The following is a 16938-nucleotide window of genomic DNA, read 5'->3' as shown; positions in this document are numbered from 1 at the left end:
GCCTTATATCTAGAGAGAGTTGGAAAGAAAAGGACTAAAAATGTGACGAATTAGGAGGCTATGACAGTAATTCGGCACACATTAATAAGGGAGACAGATAAGATGACAGAAGGGGAGTAAAAGAACAGGAGAAATAAAAATCATATATTTGATTAAGATAGGAGAATGATGATTTTATTGACAGAAATGGGTAAGATATGTACAACGATATGATAAAGTGGTTAAGAACAGGAGTTTGGAGTCCATGACTTGTGTTCTTGATCTGATTCCATGATTTATTAGCTTTTCAGTTGTGAGCAAGTTGCTTAGCTTCTTAAGCCTCAGTTTTATTTCCCCATAATGGGCTATACACCCTAACAAATTATTATGAGGACTAAGAGAATTACTACGAGACTTAGAAGAATGTATCGTAACACCTGGACCTATTAAGTTCTTTAAAATAGTAGATGCTATTATTATTATTTAGTATTATTATTATTTTTTGAGATAGGGTCTGGCTCTGTTGTCTAGGCTGGAGCATAGTGGCACAATCTGGACTTACTGCAACCTCTGTCTCCCCGGCTCAAGCCATCCTCCCACCTCAGCCTCCCGAGTAGCTGAGACCACAGATGCTCACCATCATGCCTGGCTAATTTTTGTATCTTTTGTAGAGATAGTGTTTCACCATGTTGCCCAGGCTGGTCTTGAACTCCTGAGCTCAAGCAATCCACCTGCCTCGGCATCCTAAAGTGTGAGATTATGGGCGTGAGCCACCACTTCTAGCCCGGTGCTATTATTAAGATGGAACAGAGATACGTTTTCAGAAAAACACAATGAAATTGACTTCAGACATTCTGAGTGTGGGAGAAGATTTTAATTTTAAAAATCCATCAAGGTTAACAATGGCTTCCACAATTACTATGGGGGGAAAACCATATTCACAAATTATTAATGTTCAATATAAACACATTCTGCATCATCTACAAATCATGAATTTCAAGGGAAGTATCACATGAGGTACCCACCTGCACATCAGGGGAAGTGCTGTCCTGTGCCAAAGTATAAAGGATTCCAATACAAGAATTTAGGTGTTGAGAAGAACTTATTCCTCCTAAATACCTATGTAGGGACCCCAAGGCCAATGAGTGTCCTGTTCTGGTAACCACATCCCTTGCTGATTTCAATCTGTAAATATGAAAATAAAAATAAATGGTAATCACTGCAAAAGAAAAAAAAACCAAAAACTAATGCATGTACATTGTCACTTAGGCAAAGCTTTTTATATGGATAATTGCAAAATTTAGAAATATATTTTTGGCTAACTAATAAAAAATTCTGAAGTAACCGAAAGGCATCTTGCAAAGGAAAACATTTTGAATCAAAACGTCTTCATATTATTGATTAGTTTAGTATGAAAAGTTTCAATGTCTTTCATATATACACATGAAGAAGGTTTTTAAGACAAACATTATTATTACTTTATCATTAAGTTACATTTTAAAAACTCAAATGCTGAGATACTTCAATTTCATAGAGTTTCAACTTAATTTTGATTTTAAAATTAAATAGGCCAGGTGTGGTAGCTCACGCCTGTACTCTCGGCACTTTGGGAGGCCAAGGCGGGAGGATCACTTCAACCCAGGAGTTTGAGATCAGCCTGGGCAACATAATGAGACCCTGTCTCTACTAAAAAAAAAATTTGTTTTAATTAACTGGGCATAGTGCCACAAGCCTGTAGACCCAGTCACTTGGGAGGCTGAGGCTGGAGTATTGCTGGAGTCCAGGAGTTCGAGGCTGCAGTGAGCCACGATCACACCACTGTACTCCAGCCTGGGTGACAGAGCAAGACCTTGTCTCAAAAATAAATTAAATAAAATTAAATATGAGAAGTTAACGTTTATTAGGAATTTATTAGAAATTACTGTGTGCTCATTTAAGTGGTTTATATTTAGCCCTTCTTTAATACTCTCAACAACCCTGAAATTCATACTATTATCAGTTCCTGTTTATAGATGAGGAAACCAAAATAATAGCTCAAATAGCTCTCACAAAGTAACCAACTATCAAATGGTAGAGCTGGGATTAGAGCCAAGTTAATAACCTGACTCCAGATTTCAAATCAGACATACATATTGAGTAGACTCCAAGGTCAAAGTGCTATGAATACTACCAGCACCATTCCTAATATAACTTATTATAGATATATAATACAACCACAAAGTTTTATTTGTAGGCTTTTTCCCCATATTACTTTAATATTTACTATCTCATTTACCTTAACATTCTTAAGTAGGTAGCGCAGTACCACCTGGAATAGAAGAACACTGGCTGAGAGGATTAAGTAATCTATTGAAAGTTATACAACTGATAGAAATGAAAGTACAGGCCGGGCACGGTGGCTCACGCTTGTAATCCCAGCACTTTGGGAGGCTGAGGCGAGTGGATCACAAGGTCAGGAGTTTGAGACCAGCCTGGCCAGCATGGAGAAACCCCGTCTCTACTAAAAAAATACAAAAACAGCTGGGTGGTGGCATGTGCCTGTAATCCCAGCTACTCGCGAGGCTGAGGCAGAATTGCTTGAACCCAGGAGGCAGAGGTTGCAGTGAGCCAAGATCGTGCCACTGCACTCCAGCCTGAGCGACAGAGCGAGACTTTATCTCAAAAAAAAAAAAAAAAAAAAGACATGAAAGTACCGTTTGTTTCCTTATCTGCAGCCTACAGTCTTTTTTCCTGTAGTTTGTTCTTATTACTTATCATATATACATTTTACATTATAAAACTGTATAAATATTTCACTATCCTAAAGTCCATCCCACTGATGATCAATTATATCACTCATATAGATTCTGATCTTTATTATATAAAGACTATAGCTGAAATAGTAATAGTTTTACGTGCCAAGATCAGCAGGCCAATTTTTATTTTCTTTCCTTTATTTTAAAGCAGTCAACATTTGACAATTTTTCTTAGTTAAATCTCAGCATGAAGATCTTACTAGTTCCAACAAACCAGAAAGCTATACCCAGTTTTGAAACATAGCCCCTGAGTATTAAATAAGAAATTCACTTACTTGTCAAAGCTAACTTGAGCTAATCCAGCAGTAAAAGCTCCATCATCAAGCACTTGGGCTAATCTAGCCCACGCCTCTGCAGCTGCACATCTCAGCAAGGGGTTGGTACTTTCTAGGGCTCCCGTAACTAATGTTAGGGCAAATCTTTTCAATTCTTCTGGACCTAAACATCCCTTGGAGAGAGCCACGTACTGAAATATGTAAAGAACAACCCAAACTTACAATTGTAGTAAATTATCATATCCAGTTAGGAATGTATATTCTGGATAACCAAATCCAAGTATGTTCATACTTGGATTACTACTTAAAAATAAGAACACAAAAATCCACACTGATAATACAAATATAATTCCTTTTTTTTTTTTCCACAAAGCACTTTAGAATTTTAAACCTCCAGGCAGCAATATGGCAATCAATTATCATTAAGGTATAAATGGTTTGAAAGAACATTAACAGAGATGTCCACGAAATAAGCGACTAATGAAGTCTATCATATTTTACTGTACGTAGAAACGGTAAGTCATAAGTAACAATGAGCTGGATTTGGTCCACAGGCTATAGTCCATCAATCCCTGGCCCAGGATATCAGGATTGGTAGGTTAACGCATGGCTCTATGCAGAGATCATAGGTTTGATTTTTTTTTTTTTTTTTTTTTTCTGGAGACGGAGTCTCGCTCTGTCGCCTAGGCTGGAGTGCAGTGGCCGGATCTCAGCTCACTGCAAGCTCCGTCTCCCGGGTTCACGCCATTCTCCTGCCTCAGCCTCCCGAGTAGCTGGGACTACAGGCGCCTGCCACCTCGCCCGACTAGTTTTTTGTATTTTTTAGTAGAGACGGGGTTTCACTGTGTTAGCCAGGATGGTCTCGATCTCCTGACCTCATGATCCGCCCGTCTCGGCCTCCCAAAGTGCTGGGATTACAGGCTTGAGCCACCGCGCCCGGCCCATAGGTTTGATTTCTAACAAGTTTTATGTAGACAAAAAGTTAAAGGAGAATTACAAATCCTGAAAACTTTTCATCAGGAGATTAAGAAAAACGAAGGAAAAAAGAGCATTTTAAAAACATCATCCTCCGACAAACTTCATTGGCCACAAATATTTTAAAAAATGAAACAAACATTTAAATAAACAAACAGAATTACCTTCAAGAAACTAGAAACTGAAGAAACAACATGTAACTGAACCACTTGCTGACGAGCTCCTTTTGTGTGCTTTATACTGTCCAAAAGCTGTTCCAATATAGGAAGCCTACAATCAGAAATAACAGGATTTAAAAGCAAAAAGACTTTTTTTTTTTTTTTGGAGATGGAGTCTCGCTCTGTCATCCAGGCTTGAGTATATTGGCACCATCTCAGCTCACTGCAACCTCTATCTCCTCGGCTCAAGAGATTCTCTCACTTCAGTCTCCCAAGTAGCTGGGATTACAGGTGTGTGCTACCACATCCGGCTAATTTTTGTATTTTTAGTAGAGTAGTAGTTTCACCATGTTGGCCAGGCTGGTCTTGAACTCCTGATCTCAAGTGATCTGCCCACCTTGGTCTCCCAAAGTGCTGGGATTATAGGCATGAGCCACTGCCCCTGGCCTCTGAATATAATTTAAACTTCACACTTTAGGTTCTTTAAACGACTGCAGTAATTCTAAGTGTGAGAATGTACATTCCAATAACTGGAAAACTAAAATTTGAGATGATACCAACAAAAGTAGTCAATACTGATATAACTCCACAAAAATTTATATGTAACACATAGCCTCAGAGAATTTGAGGCAGGAAGACTGCTTGAAGCTAGGAGTTCAAGACCAGCCTGGGCAACACAGTGAGACCTCTTATTTTACAAAAAATTAAAAAGTTAGCCAGGCATAGTGGCACATGACTGTAGTCCTAGTTACCCACGAGGCTGAAGCAGAAGGGTCACTTGAGCCCAGGAATTCAAGGTTACAGTGAGCTATGATCATGCCACTGCACTCCACCTGGGTAACAAAGCAAGATCCTGTCTCAGAGAAAGAAAGAAGAATAAAAATGATTTGAAAAGTGCTAAAAAGGTAATGTTAAATGAAAAAAGCAAGGGTTAAAATTGTTTTACATATAGTATAGTCCAAAGTATATTTTCAAAGCATAGTTGGGGATTCAAAGAGCTATGCTGCTTCTGGCTAGCTATAGATGCAATTATAGCTCATTGCAGCCTCGACCTCCTGAGCTTAAGTGATCCTCCAGCCTCAGCCACCAGAGTATCTGGGACTATAGGAACACATTACCCACACCCTGCTAATTTTTTTTTTTTTTTAAAGAGACAAGGCCTCACTGTGTTGCTCAGGCTGGTCTTGAACTCCTAAGTTCAAGTGATCCTCCAGCCTCGGTCTCTGAAAGTACTAGGATTATAGGGTAAACCACTGTGCCTGGTCATTTTTCTTCTTTTATAACGTTTCTAAATCCAAATTTCATTATGTACATGTACTAAAATTTATTCAACCATTCGACTACTGGTGAGAAAAATGTTCCAATTTTCACAATTCTAATTAAGATAAATATAAACAATATTTCATGTCCTTATAGAACAGAGGTTTTAATTCCTTATGTCAAGATTAAATACATGTAACCATAAAATAAACCACCCTATTTTACCATTAATTTCTCTCTTAAAACATTGTTTCTATGCCCTATACTTCCTTTTCCCTCTTTTCCGCCTTTAAATGAGAAACCTGAAATATACTGAAGATAACTTTTTCAGTCGTAAATTATCTTGATGGCAGAAGGGTAAAGATTATAATTTTATCTTCATCTCCCTAATAACTTGTGTTTGGCATGTAGTGTAGACAGTCAGGCGTGCTTGTTGAGCAAGCATAAAAGACAACAGATCAGGTAATTAAACACAGGGCATGACTAGCTGAACATGAAAATACAGATATACTTTTATCTGACCTTAATGTACTTTCAATAATATCCCTAAGTCCTTTAAAACTAGATCTCCATCATTCTACTGAGGCTACAAGGCAAGCGGTCCTGTAAATGGCAATTTTGTTATCAAATCAGAATAGACATGGGGATCGTGCCTTTAAAAAACCTAATTGTACAAGGAGTTAAAAGAGTAAAAAGGAAGGTTTGAAGCTATGTGTACGTCATATGGGTTGGGGAAAGCAGTATGTATAAAATCAACTTATAAAATGTAATAAAGGCCAGGCGCAATGGCAAACACCTATAATCCCAGCACTTTAGGAGGCCAAGGTGGGCAGATCACCTGACGTCAGGAGTTTGAGACCAGTCTGGACAACATGGTGAAACCCCATCTCTATTAAAAATACAAAAACTAGCCAGCCATGGTGGCGCATGCCTGTAGTCCCAGTTACTTGAGAGGCTGAGGCAGGAGAACTGCTTGAGCCAAGAGTGGAGGCTGCAGTGAGCTGAGATGGCACCACTGTACTCCAGCCTGGGTGACAGAGCGAGACTCCGTCTCCAAAAATAAAAAATAAAAATGAAAGTAAAATGTAATAAAATGGTGGAGTACTAGCAATACTTAGAAAAGTACTTATTTCCTTACATCAATGTTGTGTTTGTTATAATAAATTTGAAAAACTCAGAAAAGCACATGAAAAATTTACCCCAAATCCCACCACCTACAAAGAGCCGCCATTAACATTTTGACATCTTTGTTCTTGTCTTTTCTCCCTTAGACATATGAATAAATTTTTAGAAAACAGAGATCGTTTTGTACATACTTTGTTAATAACTTATTTTGTTTCCCCTAAACAACATTATCAGGGATTTTCCCATCTTATTAACTATTATATGGTTTCACTATAATAGTATTAGTGAATAGGTATTAATATTATATATTCTGGCAATATAATTTATTTAACCAACTTCCTAGTTTGGATCATTTATGCTATTTCTAATTTTTCTTATTACAAATAACATGCTAAATATCTTGCATATGAAACTTTTTCTGGTGGCTCATACCTGTAATCCTAGCACTTTGGGCGGCAGAGGCAGGAGGATCCCTTGAGCCTAAGAGTTTGAGACCAACCTAGGCAACATAGTGAGACCTTATCTCCACTAAAGAGAAAAAAAATTAGCCAGTGTAGTGGTGCCTGGCTGTAGACCCAGCTACTTGGGAAGCTGAGGCAGGACGATTGCTTGAGCTTGGGAGACTGAAGCTGTAGTGAGCCAAAATCGCACCACTGCACTCCAGCCTGGATGACAGACCGAGATGCTGCCTCAAAAAAAATTAAAAAAACAAACAAAAAAAGCTTTCTGTCCATTGTTTAAGTGCATATTTAAGGCATTTTTTTTTTTTTTTTTGAGATGGAGTCTCGCTGTGTCGCCTAGGCTGGAGTGCAGTGGCACAATCTCAACTCACTGCAAGCTCTGCCTCCCTGGTTCATGCCATTCTCCTGCCTCAGCCTCCCGAGTAGCTGGGACTACAGGTACCCGCCACCATGCCTGGCTAATTTTTTTGTATTTTTAGTAGAGATGGGGTTTCACCATGTTAGCCAGGATGATCTTGATCTCCTGGCCTCGTGACCCACCCGCCTCAGCTTCCCAAAGTGCTGGGATTACAGGCATGAGCCACTGCGCCCGGCCAGCATTTTTTTTTCCAAGAACATTATTTATGCCCAAAGCACCCTATAGGAAGATTATGGAGGGTAAATGTGACAACAAAGGGGAATTACGAATAACTGTGTGATCAAGCTCCCAAGTTTAAAAACCTATAACGTCATTATTAGATCATATCCTACATCTGTTATTGTGAAATTGTATCACACTTAAAGTTATAAAAATACATAAGGTTAGAGATTAAGAATTATGTCATTCTGTACTATAAGTTGACTTATACTATTACTTCTTGACCACATTCATGGACCAAAGACTATAAAACAGGATTGTCAGAGCTCAAAATCTTTTTCTTCATCCTCTGCCCCCAATCCTGAAAGAGAATGAATATACTATTAACTAATCAAGGATTCAAGATATATGACACCAATTCCTATAGAGATCTCAACAAAAGATTCTGATCTTCAGGAAGATGGAGATGACTTAGTAATACTGAATTAGTACTCATAAGTAGTATCAATTATAACATATAATTATCAGTTTGGAATGAAATGATAGGTACTAAAAGTTTTAAGTCTAGATGGAATAAAAATGCAGTTAACTGAATAAAGGGCGAAGATGTAACATTTGAAAATGCTGACTTATTTTACATCATACATTTTACATTATATACCCTTTAGACAGAGGGTACACACGTATACACAAACAAAACAGTAACCACAAACAAAAACAAAATAATACTTTTTAGACAGAGGGTATATAATGGCAAAATTTTTTACTACTGAGAATTATAACTGTTTAAGCTTTTCCTCTCTGTCCATCCATTCACAAGTGACATAATTTGTTGAAGCAGTCCATTTATCAGAATCACCTAAGGGGTTTAAAAAATTTCAGTGCCCACCCCCACATTATGCATACCATACTAATCAGGATCTTCAGTATCTTTAAAATTTGTCTGGATAATTCCAATGTGCACGTCAAGGGTGGAACAATCCTCAGGTGAATTAAGGAACTCATTCTTTGCAATTAGGTGAAAATCTATTTAAAAGCAACCACAAACACAGGCCAGGAGCAGTAGCTTACACCTGTAATCCCAGGACTTTGGGAGACTGATGTGGGCAGATCACCTGAGGTCAGGAGTTCCAGACTAGCCTGGACAACACAGCGAAACCCCGTCACTACTAAAAATAAAAGTCGGGCACGGTGGCGCATGCCTGTAGTCCCAGCTACTCGGGAGGCTGAGGCAGGAGAATCACTTGAACCCGGGAGATGGAGGTTGCAGTGAGCTGAGATGGTGCCACTGCATTCCAGCCTGGGTGACAGAGTGAAACTCTGTCTCAAAACAAAACAAAACATAAAATAAAGTAACCACACACAGGCTGGGCACAGTGGCTCATGCCTATAATCCTAGCACTTTGGGAGGCCGAGGTGGGCAGACCACCTGAGGTCAGGAGTTTGAGACCAGCCTGGTCAACATTATGAAACCCCATCTCCACTAAAAAATACAAAAATTAGCCAGGCATGGTGATGCATCCCTGTAATCCCAACTACTTGGGAGGCTGAGGCAGGAGAATCACTTGAAATCCAGCAGACAGACGATGCAGTGAGCCACCGCACTCCAACCTGGGCTGTCTCAAAGAAAAAAAAAGTAACCACAAATAATATATGATTGAGATCAATATTATTTCTTTTCTGTATAAAATATCTTGACTTTCCAACCTTTAAACATTTTTGCGTTAGAACCCTACAGTCAGAATAGAGAATCAACTAATTTAAAAGACAATTACGTATGCATTAATAAATTGTGAATAAATTGTGCATTAATTTATATTAAATAATATATTATTTCCAACCTTAGGACAACCACATGTTATACAACTATTTAAACATAAGGCTAACCACAATAATAACAAAATGGCTTGAAATACTTGGTTGCTGTTTAAATATAGATACTTTAATTAAGACGTTTCTTCTCCATAACTCAAATGTATGGCTGAAAAGCAAACAGCCTGATATGTTACATAAATATCATATCTGGGACAATAGGAAATTAGAAACTTAACTTCACTATTCATATAGTTTCTATCTTCTGGTTCTGTAACGACACCTACTGGAGACTGCTGATATTGCTTATAACCCACTTTCTGTACCTGGGATCTTGCCAGGTTCACTTCTTTATATTTACATTTTTGAGACAGGGTCTTGCTCTGTTGCTAAGGCTGGAGTGCAGTGGCGAGATCTTGGCTCACTGCAACCTCTAACTCCCAGTATCAAGTGATCCTACCACCTCAGCCTCCTGAGTAGCTGGGACTACAGTTGCACACCACCATGCACAGTTAATTTTTGTATTTTTGTAGAGAAGGGGTTTTGTCACGTTGCCTAGGCTGCTCTTAACTGTTGGGCTCAAGCAATTTGCCTAACTTGGCCTCCAAAAGTGCTTGGTTACAGGTGTAAGCTACTGTGCCTGGTCATCTACTATTTTTATTCCAAAACAGTTAGAATCCTGTTTGTTCCAAATTTGTTAGAATCCAAACAGAATGATAGGGTTTGCTTTTATCTGTTCTCAATGTTTTTATTAAAACAGACAAAACCTCCCTTCCTTGAATATTCATTATTATTATTATAATTTAGGTGGGGATACAAAAACTATGAGCACATTAAAAAATTCATTAAACTTAATAAGAAAGGATCTTCATGAAACTATAATTAGGCAATAAATCTGAAAAGGAAAACTTCTCTAGAATAATAAAATCACTTTTTTAAGAGGAAAGGCTGTAAAAAGCATATTTTCTTTTTTGCTTTTCCACTTTAGACCCATCAAAGGTAGTGGAACCATTTAAGAACATCCTTAATTTAAATACTTTGCTTAAAAGGCCAGCCCTGTTTTATCCACAGTAGTTACTGGTATATTAATCCAAATTAATTATTTTAAAGTAATTATATGCTCTATAAAAAGGTAGTTAGAGACTAGTTCAAATTTCATCCTCTCCATGAATCTTTCTTTGAATATTCCAAATCACTGTAATTTTCCTCTTCATTCGTTAACAATTCAGTCATATATTCTCTTATCACCATAACCTTATAGTTACAGTATATACAGGAAACACTACAAATGCATTTGGAAAAAACATCTTTTGAAACTGAAGCTAGTAAAAATCAGTATAAATTTCATTCACTTTTCTACGCAATGAAAGCAAATTATTCTAAGACCTGTTTCAGAGAGGTGTTGGTGATGAAACTAAAATATTTTTCTAAGTCTTCACCAAAGACATCAAGGTAAATTCTCTAACTGGTATCCTCTGGAAGACATAACTGGATAAGAAGATATAATAAAAGCTATGATCTAGTCAAATGCATTGTTGTTGGTCGAGAGACAGGAAATGAATGAATGAATCAGTGTGGATAACAGTGATTTGTAAACTATTATTAGCCACAATAGCCTATGAGAGAGATTCACTTCCCATTTAGTTTTTCCGATAGTAACAGAATTTCCTGGATAGTGGATTTTGATGCCTGAGAAATGTGTATGTCCAGTTACTAATTAAGAAACTATCATTCTCAATGAGGAATCATTATCATCCTTTGGTTTTTCAAAACGAAAGTCCATTTTTGGGGGAGGCCATCTTGTATTTATTAATTTTTCACATACAATAGCATAGGATAGAAGTCCCTACATAGTATGAGGTATACAACATGATGTTTTTAATGATGTTTTGCTCATATATACATTGTGAAATAGATTACCACAATCAAGTTAATTAAACATCTATTATCTTTGTGTGTGTATGTGTGTGTGTTCTAAAGCACGGGGTCCCCAACCCCTGGGCCACAGACTGGTACTGGTCCATGGCCTGGTACTGGTTCACAGCAGGAGGTGAGTGGCAGGCAAGTAAGCATTATCATCTGAGCCAAACTCCTGTCAGATCAGCAGCGGCATTAGATTCTCACAGGAGTGTGAACCCTATTATGAACTGTGCATGTGAGGGATCATGTGCACCCCTCACAATGCCTAATAATCCGAGGTGGAACAGTTTTATCCCAAAACCTCTTCCTATCCCTATCCAGTGGACAAATTGTCTTTTGCCGAACTGGTCCCTGGTGCCTAAAAGGTTGGGGACCACGGGTCTGAAGTTCACTTTAAGTGAACTGATAAAAACCATTTAAAATCCCTCCAATTGAAGACAAATCCCTGGACCTATAATGCTTCCAAAAAGTTTCCAAGGTAAGAAAGCCTATGAGACCTAGTCTAAGAAAAAACCTAGTATGTGTCTTTGTAATGACTGCTCATAAATCAATATTCTTATGTCATTATTTTTCATTTGTATTTTCAGCTAGACGATAAGCTAACTGTGGGCAAAGTATTGTATTCACAACAGTTCTAGTGGTTTTAGGCATTTAAATCATTTCTTATTAAATATTAGTCAAATGAATAATAAAACAAGAACTTTTATTTCACCTTCACCTGTCATTTATAAGAAATTATTTACGCTAATGAGATCTCTGGCAACATTCTTCTTACCCACCAGTTCTCTATTTTCCATTCACTGAACCATTGAAGATATTTACCTTTGAGTTTCTCCCACATGAGCGCATACAACCCCAAAGAGCTTGGCTGCAGAACTAATAACTGATAGTGCTGGAGGCAGGGGCTTAGGCACTGAATCTCCCTCTACATCTTTCTCATAAATCAAATAAGGGTCATATTCAAGACTTCCGCAAGCAACACCATTACCAAGCAGGAGCTAAAAGGGAAAAAAAGTATATAAGGTTTTAAGATCACTGTTCACAGATTGAATCTACTCAAGAGTAAAAAATGGCCATACCTGTTCTTCAATAAATCTATGGTCAGTCTCTTGTAACAAAGGACTTAATATCAAAAGATCATCCTGATGACAGAGGGGTGGAAGTAAAAATGTAGATGCTGACACCTGAATATCAGGGGCAGTCAAGTCAGCAGCCAGCTCTTTGAGGATAGCACAGAGGTTTCCTGTTGAGTCACAGAAAAAGAGCAATTAGTACTATTGGTTATCTGGTGAGAGTATGGGGTTTAAAACTCAGGTTGAGCTTTAATGCACCCACTGGCCAACTTTAACATATCACAGCCGAAGATTTTATTTCTCATTCTTGAAAACTGCCCTAGAAATGACTGGCTCAACTATGTGTTGCTAGTCACAAGGTTAAGAATTGATACTAAAAGAAAATCTCAAAGTATGTGTGTATGTGTGTGTGTGTGTGTACATACCTGATGGTATAAAAATGACATGAAATATAAAAATAGATGTAAAAATAGATTTACAAAAGCAGGTTTGTTTTTTAAAAAAGCACAGTCTGAAAAAATTTATAAGAATTAGCCTGAGACCGGGCATGGTGGCTCACACCTGTAATCCTAGCACTTTGGGAGATGAAGGTAGGGGGATCACTTGAGGTCAGGAGTTCAAGACCAGCCTGGCCAAACATGGCAAAACCCTATCTCTACTAAAAACACAAAAATTAGCTGGGCATGGTGGCGGGTACCTGTAATCCCAGCTACTCAGAGGCTGAGGCAGGAGAATCGGTTGAATCCGGGAGGCAGAGGTTGCAGTGAGCAGAAATCAGTCACCGCACTCTAGCCTGGGCAACAGAATGAGAGTCCACCTCAAGCAAAAAAAAAAAAAAAAAAAGAAAAAAGAAAAAAAGAATTAGCCTGAAAAAACTTAGACATGTTATTATGGAAAATTTCAAACATAAATAAATTATAGTACTATGATGATGCCTGCTCCTACCCCTTCCAGCATATGCTCATTATTCACCTTTACCAGCTGCAACAGTATTATTTCACCTACATCCCCATTCCCGATCCCACATTCCTCCACATTATTTTTAAGAAAACCCTAGGCAGCACATCATTTCATTCATAAATATTTCATTGTGTATCATTAAAGTGAAACACATTTTATTTTGAACAAAATCCTGCTATATAATCTCATGTTGTTTAAAAAAAAAAAAAACCACTGAACATCAGATACCCATTCAGTATTCAAATTTCCAACTATCTCAAAAACACCTGTTTTTGTTGCTTCTAGATCTAGGTAAAGTGTACACATTGCAGCTAGTTTATCTTGTCTCTTTCAATTTAGTATTCTCCCTATACCTTTCCCCTCTCTGGCAATTTATTTGAAGAAACAAGGTTATTTGTTTCGTACAATTTTCTACAGTCTGAGTTTTTATGATTATAGGCCCCTGGTATAGCTTAATTTGTTCTTCTATCTGTACTTAAAAAAAAAAATAAATTGGTAGTTGGATCTAGAAGGGGCTCATTTTTGGTTCTGGTGGTGGGCAGGGTGGGTGCAGGTTAGTTCATAAGTGGTATTGTGTTCTCCCATAACACAAGAGACAACATATGGTTGCCTCTCTAACATATACACTTTGAAAAGCTGATCCATTTATCACATTGACTGCAATTATCACCTCAAAGATGTTTTATCCTAATTTCTGCTGGGTTATCAAAAAATCTTATCCACAGAGAGCTTAAATGGTTTTTGCCAGTTTGTAACTTAAGTACTGCAGGAAATTCCCTTAGAAAAATGTTTACACTCTTCGAAGTGTTTCTTCGAACAATTGCATCAGGATGAAATGAGGACTGGGGTGACATCCAATGATCAGAAGCGGTAGGATGAGTTAGGAAGGGTTTACTTGCCATCACTTTCTGTATCATTAGCAGCAGTAACAGTGGTAACAACAAATATTTATTGAAGTTTACTTTTTGTTTTTTAACAGATGGGGTCTCACAATATTGCCCAGGCTAATCTCTAAATCCAAGCCTAAGTGATCCTCCTGTCTCAGCCTCCTGAATAGCTGAGATTACACCCAGTGCTTGGCTTACTGAATACTTAATATGTGTCGGGAAAGGTACTAAAAGCTTTACATATAACCCTCATAGTAACCTAATAACGTCAGGTTAGTATGTTGTTTCACAGGTAAGGAAACAGGAATCGGGAATTTATTACTTGCCAGAGATCATATGGTGATCACACAGCTGTCAGACTGAAACCCAGTTAATTGGGCTCCAGAATTTGAGCTTTTAACCAGTGTGCTGAATCACTCATCCATCCAGATTGTGTTTAATAAGCTACAGAGAAAGATTTTATTTTATTTAATCTTCCTTTCAAGAAAGTATACACTATGGGATACCAATACATACATATAACTATAATAGGAAGGTAGGAACTATTATGTTTCATGAAAGATAAAAACAAAAGCACTATTAAATTTAGGGAAAGGAGAGCTTACGTACAGGAATTAGGAAGAGTGGACAGGGATCAATGAAGTCATAAAGATTGAGCAAATGAGAGTTGCTCAAAGGAATGTCTAAGTTTATGTATATGACACTCAGCAAAATAATTCTTTTGGTAGTACAATATACAAGGTATGTTTGTTCCTACAGCTATGTGTGAAAATAGTAGAAAATCTCTACTTCTCAGTTAAAAGTGATTACTTTCCCAACTGTCCCTGGAAAAAGTACCTAAAGATAATTAAGATAATTTTGAAATGCAAATAAGCTTTTGTATAAAAATGCATGACTAACTTGCTGATGAGTTATTTTCAGTGTAGAGAATATTAAGATATTTGAAAAGAAATCCATACCTAAACTAAGACAGGAAATAAAAACTAAGAACTCAATTTTTACGCCAATCCTTCGGAAAACTAAGTCACTCTAAGACATCTACATCTGCTGGACAGTCATGAAGAAAAGTTGTTTCAATTCTTAGATACATTCCACGTGGCAAAAGCAATTTCTTATTATGTCCTAGACACTGACTCTTTGACAACACATTGGAGGAACTGATAAAATCAGAACTTTATTTATTTATTTAGAGACAGAATCTCTGCCACCCAGGCTGGAGTGCAGTGATGTGATCTTGGCTGACTGCAACCTTTGCCTACTGGGTTCAAAGGATTCTCCTGCCTCAGCCTCCTGAGTAGTTGGGACTACAGGCATGTGCCACCATGCCCAGCTAATTATTTTGTGTATTTTTAGTAGAGACGGGATTTCATCATGTTGGCCAGGCTGGTCTCGAATTCCTGACCTCAAATGATCCGTTTGCCTCAGCCTCCCAATGAGCTGGATTATAGGTGTGAGCGAATGTACCTGGCCTAGAGTTTGTTTTTTCCAGAAGTTCACAGCAAGTCCTGACTTTGTCTCCTAATGAACACTCTGGAACTGATTTGAAATATATATATATGTATATTCATTATTCCTTTAGGACTCCTGATTGCATTTCCAAACTCCAACTCTGAGAAAATCCAAGTTAAAAAAAAAAAAAAAAAGTAGAAGACTTCAAGACTTTTTCCTCTAATTCAGGTTTTTTCAAGGGTAAGACTTACATCATCAGGCCAGGCCCAGTGGCTCATGCCTATAATCCCAACACTTTGAGAGGCCGAGGCGGGAGGATCACTTAAGCCCAGAAATTTGAGAACAACCTGGGCAGCATAGCAAAACCTCATCTCTACAAAGGATTTAAAAAAAAAAACAAAACAAAACTAGCTGGGAGTGGTGGTGCACACCTGCAGGCCCAGCTACTTGGGAGGCTGAGGTGGGAGGATCACTTGAGCCTGGGAGGTTGAGGCTGCAGTGAGCCAAGATCACACAACTGCACTCTAGCCTGGGTGGCCGAGTGAGGCCCTGTCTCCAAAAAAAAAAAAAAAAAAAAAGCTTCCATTATTATTTATCAGAAGATACACTGTACATTTTAAGTCAAGATTCTTGTATTCCTAAATACTTATTGAAGAGTTGAGCAGCAGTCCTTTTGGCTGGGCACAGTGGCTCATGCCTGCAATCCTAGAACTTCAGGAGGCCAAGGAGGGTGAATCACCTGAGGTCAGGAGTTCACACCGGTAATCCTAGCGCTTTGGGAGGCTGAGGAGGGTGGCTCATCTGAGGTAAGGAGTGCGAGACCAGCCTGGCCAACGTGGAGAAACCCCGTCTCTATTAAAAATACAAAAAAATTAGCCAGGCTTGGTAGTGCATGCCTGTAGTTCCAGCTACTCAGGAGCCTGAGGCAGGAGAATCGCTTGAACACAGGAGGCAGAGGTTTCAGTGAGCCGAGATCACGCCACTGCACTCCAGCTTGGGCGACAGAGCAAGATGCTGTCTCAAAAAAAAAAATTTTTATTTTAGTCTGAAAATAAATTTCAAGATACTATTGTAAAAATCTGAAGGAAATTGCTTTTGTCACAACCTAACAGTTATCTGAGCTGTGAAACATAGAAATTATCTCTCAGCTTTTTACTAGATATCTAGCAAGTAACTTTTAAATTGATAGATGGCAAAGAATAAGATAGACATATCACTAAGCTATGATTGTT

At 38.1% G+C, this 16938-nt stretch overlaps 1 protein-coding gene across 12 annotated transcripts in view; it reads right to left on the bottom strand.

The window, feature by feature from the left end:
- LOC105477937 (HEAT repeat containing 5A) overlaps positions 1 to 16938 on the bottom strand; it is a 123101-nt gene that overhangs the window by 51352 nt on the left and 54811 nt on the right. For all 12 annotated transcript variants that reach the window (XM_071100366.1, XM_071100360.1, XM_071100359.1 and 9 more), the window contains 5 exons: positions 12417 to 12580; positions 12160 to 12335; positions 4189 to 4294; positions 3050 to 3240; positions 1005 to 1164 (listed from right to left, as the gene is read on the bottom strand). In XM_071100366.1, coding sequence (XP_070956467.1) covers positions 1005 to 1164; positions 3050 to 3240; positions 4189 to 4294; positions 12160 to 12335; positions 12417 to 12580 — 797 coding nt within the window. The remainder of the gene's footprint in view (positions 1 to 1004; positions 1165 to 3049; positions 3241 to 4188; positions 4295 to 12159; positions 12336 to 12416; positions 12581 to 16938) is intronic.

The sequence above is a fragment of the Macaca nemestrina genome, chromosome 7, assembly GCF_043159975.1.
Source record: "Macaca nemestrina isolate mMacNem1 chromosome 7, mMacNem.hap1, whole genome shotgun sequence".
Taxonomy (NCBI): domain Eukaryota; kingdom Metazoa; phylum Chordata; class Mammalia; order Primates; family Cercopithecidae; genus Macaca; species Macaca nemestrina.
Note: the sequence above shows the minus strand (reverse complement) of the source record. Positions and strands in the feature narration are given on the sequence as shown.